General features: G+C 43.1%; 1 protein-coding gene across 3 annotated transcripts in view; it reads left to right on the plus strand.

The window, feature by feature from the left end:
• LOC115174458 (protein lin-9 homolog) overlaps nucleotides 1–4,403 on the plus strand; it is a 45,695-nt gene extending 41,292 nt beyond the window's left edge. For all 3 annotated transcript variants that reach the window (XM_029732996.1, XM_029732995.1, XM_029732997.1), the window contains 9 exons: nucleotides 798–955; nucleotides 1,162–1,295; nucleotides 1,597–1,722; nucleotides 1,897–1,998; nucleotides 2,091–2,171; nucleotides 2,335–2,460; nucleotides 2,763–2,945; nucleotides 3,030–3,127; nucleotides 3,297–4,403. In XM_029732996.1, coding sequence (XP_029588856.1) covers nucleotides 798–955; nucleotides 1,162–1,295; nucleotides 1,597–1,722; nucleotides 1,897–1,998; nucleotides 2,091–2,171; nucleotides 2,335–2,460; nucleotides 2,763–2,945; nucleotides 3,030–3,127; nucleotides 3,297–3,402 — 1,114 coding nt within the window. In that variant the 3' untranslated portion in view covers nucleotides 3,403–4,403. The remainder of the gene's footprint in view (nucleotides 1–797; nucleotides 956–1,161; nucleotides 1,296–1,596; nucleotides 1,723–1,896; nucleotides 1,999–2,090; nucleotides 2,172–2,334; nucleotides 2,461–2,762; nucleotides 2,946–3,029; nucleotides 3,128–3,296) is intronic.
• The last annotated feature ends 2,615 nt before the right edge of the window (nucleotides 4,404–7,018 follow it).

Below are 7,018 nucleotides of genomic sequence, written 5' to 3' on the forward strand. Positions count from 1 at the left end.
CGCAGTGATAACTAGCCTACTATCCATATTGATGCTACACTAAACAAATTACTGACTGCATAGCGACTGAAATGCTATCGAATAACCATAAGCACCATCTCCTGCTCATGATCAGAAAGCATTGCTCCTCACTCATTGAATATCAATGCCTAGGCCTCTATAGCTATCCTAGCATAGGCTACTTTCTAATTGTATGGACGAGGGATGATTCCCCATGATGGTGAGTTCACCGAGCGCACAGACTTCCTGAAATCTGGCATTGGGAACAAAGTAGGCTGTACGATTGGCTACTCCCGAGACGACTAAACCTACTTAGCTAGCTAGTTTGTAGCTGGCTATTGACGGACAACATTCATGCAGCAACATAGTTGATCCTCACAATCAATGACATCCCCACAGCAGCCATACATTTCATCATGAGCATATTGAACCATGCGGGTGAGGTTAAAACACAGCTAGCGAGCATTCACTAAGAAAATGTATCAGAAAATGGCAGCATGCCGATAAACAGCTAGCTGCAGCATACTAGCAGTAGCAGCAAGCAGCAGCAGGATGTGTGAGCAGAACCGGTCAATTTAAGTGGACCGCCAAGTAAGGTAAGCGTGATTGCACCAATTAGATGTTAGTAATCTCAGTTAAGGTGGGCACTCAGGTTCCCTTTCTGAACTGGCTTCGCTTTATGGACACCATGGAATCTCTGGGAATATCAATGGAATCGAATAAAACTTTTTTTTTTTCATGCACACCAAGTGTACCAGTTATTTGTATCTGTAATTAACTTAAATGTTCCCCTCTAGGTGTTCGTCTGCATTCTTTTCGGAGGAGCGGACTGCACTGAGACAAAAGAGGCAGAAGATGCGTCTGCTGCAGCAGAGGAAGCTTGCCGATGTGTCACACTGCAAAGACCTCCCCGATGAGATTCCCCTGCCGCTCGTCATAGGAACCAAAGTCACTGGTACAACACTGTTGTCATGGCAACCAAAGTGACTTGTTAATTATCAGCAGCCCTTACCCTAAAAGTAGCTATCATAGTCACTGGTGAAATATCCACAAACCTGTAGCCATAGCAACCAAAGTCACCTGCAAATATCTCCCGATTTAGATTTCTTCATTTTTGTATGTGCAGCCAGCTTTGAGTATTGATGTCTGTGTGTATTCCAGCTCGTCTCAGGGGAGTCCATGACGGCCTGTTCACTGGGCAGATTGATGCTGTGGATACAGGCTCTGCCACTTACCGTGTGACCTTTGACCGGAATGGGCTGGGCACACACACTGTGCCTGACTACGAAGTGTTGGTATGCCTGCCTAGCCTTCAAATCACTCATTCAGTATTGATATGTTAGAACTGGGATTCTAACCTCATCAGACACGAACACATAAGTCTTTGGCCATCACTAGCAGTTCTGTCCAAACCCCAAGAAAGCATTACCAACCTAGAAGACAATACATTTTTCTTCCTCGATCACGCTCATATGCTTTCGGAAAATCAGCAGCAAGGGAGGGAACATGTACAAGATATTGCCAATACCATGGTGATTTATTGCATTACCAGCTAGAGTTTATTTAAAATATCTGTTGTGTTTCTTCCCTCTCCAGAGTAACGAGCCTAACGAGACCATGCCCATCTCAGCCTTTGCCCAGAAACAGAGACCCTCCCGCTTCCAGAACTTCATGACCCCACCTAGGTTAACTTACCCCTCTGCCACCACACCCATCCTCATGGTAAGCATGAAACAAGGGCTTCAGTGCACATTATAGTTGCCTTTCCAGTTTTATTTGTGATCATGTGAGATTACGGTGAACGCTTCATGTACTTCTATTGCTATAAGATGATTATGATGGACCCTTAAATTGAATATTGTTTTGTTTATTTGGAATTGACGCGTCCTGTGACAGGACAACAACCCCCTCATCAGCCAGTCTCCATGGAAAAGCAAACTCTCCGGAGCGGAAGGGGACACACTCGGCGGATTCCCTGTCAAGTTCCTCGTTCAAGTGGTGAGTGTTCCTGTCTTGGCTTTGCCTCTAGGATCATATATCATAGTGTAAATATGTCCCACTAAAATCTCTCCCTCTCCTCTGTCTCCTAGACGAGGCTTTCCAAGATCCTTATGATCAAGAAGGAACGCATCAAGCACATGAAAGATATGAACTCAGAGGCTGAAAATCTGGTATGGTCATAGATAATTCTATAACAATATTATAACAGAATATTTTCATGACAGTATATTCAGTCAAAGAAATTGGAAATAAGTGACAAAAAGTAAATGTATACCACTTCATTCACAAGGAGATTCCTTCAAAAATATTATTTGAAGATGTTTGTCTTTGTAGAAGTCATACTCAATGCCTATAGGCCTGGAGTTCCAGAAGCGTTATGCCACCACAGTACTGGAGCTGGAGCAGCTCAATAAGGACCTGAACAAGGTGCTGCACGATGTCCAGCAGTTCTGCTGCAAGGTGACGACTTCTTTCGGGCTCATCAAATAAATGGGCTATATTTGATAGTTTTGCAGCTAGATGTGTAACATGTAGCCTTGCCTCTTGTGAGGGTACTTAGTGAGAAGACATACCGAAGACTAGCAAAACATCAGCAATAGTCGTTTTAGATTGTCATCAGCGAAAGGGCATCTTAATAATAATGTAAATAAAATGCATTTTTGTTTCCAAAGCTTATATATGAACTTCTTTCTCTTCGGCTGTCCCAGAACAGTTTTGCAACAACATGAATCTAAGTATGTATGTCCGTGCGCCCTCTCCAGCTGGCCCCAGATCAGGGCATGGCGCCTGCGGACCGGCCCACAGAGCTGCGTCAGCACTGTGAGGAAGAGGCCAAGGAGATAGTGCAGCAGACCAACTCCCTCCGCGACGACCAGCAGTGTGTTTCTAACCCCAGACTCAAACACCTCATCTCAGGCCTCACCGCCTTGTTGCTTCAGATCAAGGTTAGTGTAAGGTACACACACAACAGCCTCACAGTCCTACTCAAGTTATTTGTTTGCCTGATCATGTATTTGTTTGTGCTCCAGTGTCTGGCTGAGGGAGGAGACCTGAACTCCTTTGAATTTAAATCACTGATGGACTCTCTGAATGACATAAAGAGCTCAATAGATCCCTCCAACCTCAAGTGAGTGCCTCTACATATCACACCCATTGTCTGCCCCAATATTTTGTCCTATTTAGAGTTATGCAGGGAGATGGATGGCGGTGATAGAAGTCTTCAGAGAAAGGTCTAAGTATGGCCAAGATGACAGGTGCATGTTCACATGGTCAAAATGTGTGTCTTGTCTGTGCAGTTGCTTCCAGAACAACGTAGAGATCCACGTAGCACACATCCAGAGTGGCCTGAGTCAGCTGGGAAACCTCCATGCCTTTGCAGCCAACAACACCAACACAGTCTGAAGCCGGCATCATTACCACACACAGAAAGCAGCCTGGTCAGCACCAACTAAGTGGAACATACACACACACCATCTCGAATGACTGAAAGAAAAGATGTCCTTTGTGGATCCCCTAACTTCCCCCCAAAAAAGGCCCCACTGAAATGATCTGGTTCAACATGTATTTTTTTAGGTTGTGGGGAAATATCCTGATGTTTATCAGTCTGTCTTTGAAAATTATTTGTTTACTATAATGAAAACTGACATTTTAATGTATAGAAATGGCCCTGGTTCTCTAAACTAGATTTTGGTCATTGCGGGAATTCACGTACATTTCCTGTTATAGATGATTCTATAGTCTCATGGGCCAAACAGTACATTAAGCAGTTTCTATAATAATCCATATTTATTTATTTTTGAGTGATATAACAATATTTACCATTTGGAGCTTCCCTTTGAGTCAATGTTTTGTGTTCCTTTACTCAACTGGTAGTAAGCACAGGGGAGGCTAAAGAATGTTTTGTAATTTTTTTTTAAATTGTAGATATATGTAGAATACCTCTATGATTACTAGGATTTATCGTCAACATTTCTGTAACATACTCAAAGATGGCTTTTGTAATTTTGTGTGCACTGAGAACAGATTTTTGTATTTTTGTAAAAGGAGGTTTGACAGTCTTGAACAGGGCATTGCTTTTGCTGAAAGCTCACATCAGGCCTACATCACTGATGTAACCGAAATTCAAACACAAAACTGAGTTGGTAAAGTTTGTTACCAGAATTTCTCCATTTCACCATTGGTTTTGTAAATCTGTATTTTGGGAATGCCCCAGGGCAATTGTAAATATTCCTTGCTGCATTTTGTATTAAACATATAGCAAAGCAAACTGATTACATACATTTGTGACAATTTGATAAGGATAGGTAAAACAAATACTACACAGCACTGGTACATTAAATGTCGTATATATTTTATTTTGCATGTTTGCAAACGAAGACAATTAAAATATTTATTGAAATATACAAAAAAGTGTTTCTTTATAACAAACTGACATCAGTTCATTTTGAAGTTATGAACCCACCACATTTTTTGTTGTTGCTGTGACAGAAAATTCACAAAATTTCAAAAGCCAGACATGGCACTATTTTCCCACTCTGAATCTCAATCAGAGAACTCTTGCTCCTCACTGGCACAAATAGGAAAGGAGTGGCCAAATGTGTCTGGTCTTCACTTGAGGATGCTGGACTTGACATGCTTTGGAGAGGACCTGCTGAAGTTGTTCTGTGATTGAATTGGAGGGATTACCACTCATCTCGAGACCGATGGTTTCATTTGAGGGAAAGTTGTCATATTCAACCAGGACATGTTTTGGCCCTGTGCTAACGCTTATGTTGTTTAAAGACTTGATGTAATGTCAATTTTCCTTGCGATAAAGATGAGTGTTGTTGCACGGAACCGCAACGCTCAACTCGTCGGGTCTCATTTGCTCAACTTTGCTCCTGTTCCCCTCCCTGGATGCATCGTAAACACAAACGATAGTCGAGTATATGTAGTTGCCCGTTTTCCTGGGTAGTGTTGCCTTCGTATGTGTTTCTTCCACCCGGGTGTGAAGTGGTGGTCTGTGGTGGTCTGAATTAGTCCCAGAATGAATCTCTTGGGGCATTAGGTTATAGGGTTGTGTGAACGGGGCCACAGGGGTGTTGGCAGCAACACCGTTGAGATTCATGGACAAAGGCAACCCTTCCTGGTGATGGGATTTGGCTCGTCGGTTCTGTAACCACACCTTATTGCATTTTAAAGTTGTGGTTTAGTGGCTAGTAGTCCAAGACCATTTTGTTATCATGGAAACTGTTTTGTGTCTTAACCGAATTGAAATGTGCCTTACCTGAATTCTGGGTTCTGGTAGGCCAGTGAGAGCCTCCAGTCTCTCGCGGCGGTAGATGTCAGGGTATTTGGTGTCGGAGTACACTTTCTCCGACACCCCTATTTGCTGCTGGTTGATGGGTCAGCAGAGCCATGCCATCCGCTCTCGGCCCCGTGGGGTTTGCAGAGTTGAAGTAGCTTATCCTATCGGCAGAACCATAAATGGTTCAAACCAAGAATGATGGTATGAATATAACATAACCAATGTAGACAGGAAGATTTACAGAGAGAGGGAGACCGTGTTAAACTTACACAGTAACCAACCTGAATGCAGCATGCTATTCCTCTCCATGTGTCCTCGGTACATCTGGAATTGATTTAGGTCCCTCAGTTTTCCGTGGACGGCAGACATATTACTCGTCTTTTATTCCTAAAATGTGACTGACCACAACGGCCAGATCTCCGGTCTTATATCCGCCCTCATCTCCTTGTGAACAAAGGTGACTAGAAACGGATTACATTTAGAAATTAGCCTACCCAAACTGTCACACATCTATTAAATTGTCAGTGTTTCATAATAAATGACCATGGGAATGTTACTTCTTTTTGACTGTATGTTTGGCATTGTCAAAGACTGTCACTAGCCCTACTATTGATAAGATCTGGGTTGGTATTTTAATTAAAGGCTGAAGAAAGTTGATTCGTTCTTTTTACTTTCAAGCATCAAACAGCAGTGAGCTGCTGGCTGGTCAGGGCATCATGCACACACCAGTGATCAGCTGAGCTGTTTTATAGCAGGCACTGGCAGCTATTGGAGAGACAAATCATGTTAACCATCATATGATGTTCTGTTGTCTATTCTATTTAGGCCTGTAACCTGTGGGTGATGATACAAAGGATCACAATCAAATACAATTGTATTTGTCACATGCTTCGTAATTAACAGGTGTAGACTAACAGTAAAATGTTTACTTAGGTGCTTTTCCAACAATGCAGAGTTAAAGATCAAATAGAAATAGTGACACAAGGAATAAATATACTGTGAATAACAATGAGTAAAAATAACATGGCTATATACAGGGAGTACCAATACCAAGTTGATGCGCAGGGGTACAAGGTAATTGAGGTAGCTATGTACATATACATAGGGGTAAAGTGACTATTCAACAGGATAGATAATAGACTGAGCTGTAGCAGCAGCGTATGTGGTGAGTGTGAAAGTGTGTGTGTCTGGCGTCAGTATGCATGTGTGCGCATGTTATGTGTGTGTGGGTGTATGCAGTTTGGGTTTTGGGGTGTGAGCGTGTGGTTCGAGTCCAGTGTGTGTGCATAGTCAGTGTAAGAAATGTAAATGCAGGAAGTCCGGGTAGCCATTTTATTAGCTATTTAGCAGCATTGTTTAGCAGTCTTATGGCTTGGGGGTAGAAGCTGTTCAGGGTCCTGCTGGTTCCAGACTTGGTGCACTGGTACTGCTTGCCATGCATTAGCAGAGAGAACAGTTATTTTTTCAGCCTCCTGAGGGGGAAGAGACGATGTCGTGCCCTCTTCAAAACTGTGTGGACCATGTTAATTCCTTAGTGATGTGGACACCGAGGAACTTGAAGCTCTCGACCCGCCTCATCGTCATCGTTGATCAGTCCTAACACCGTTGTGTCGTCAGCCAACTTGATGATGGTGTTAGAGTCGTGCACAGCCACGCAGTCGTGGGTGTACAGGGAGTACAGAAGGGGACTAAGCACACAACCCTGAGCGGCCTCCATGTTGATGGTCAGCA

The sequence above is a fragment of the Salmo trutta genome, chromosome 35 (assembly GCF_901001165.1).
Source record: "Salmo trutta chromosome 35, fSalTru1.1, whole genome shotgun sequence".
Lineage (NCBI taxonomy): Eukaryota > Metazoa > Chordata > Actinopteri > Salmoniformes > Salmonidae > Salmo > Salmo trutta.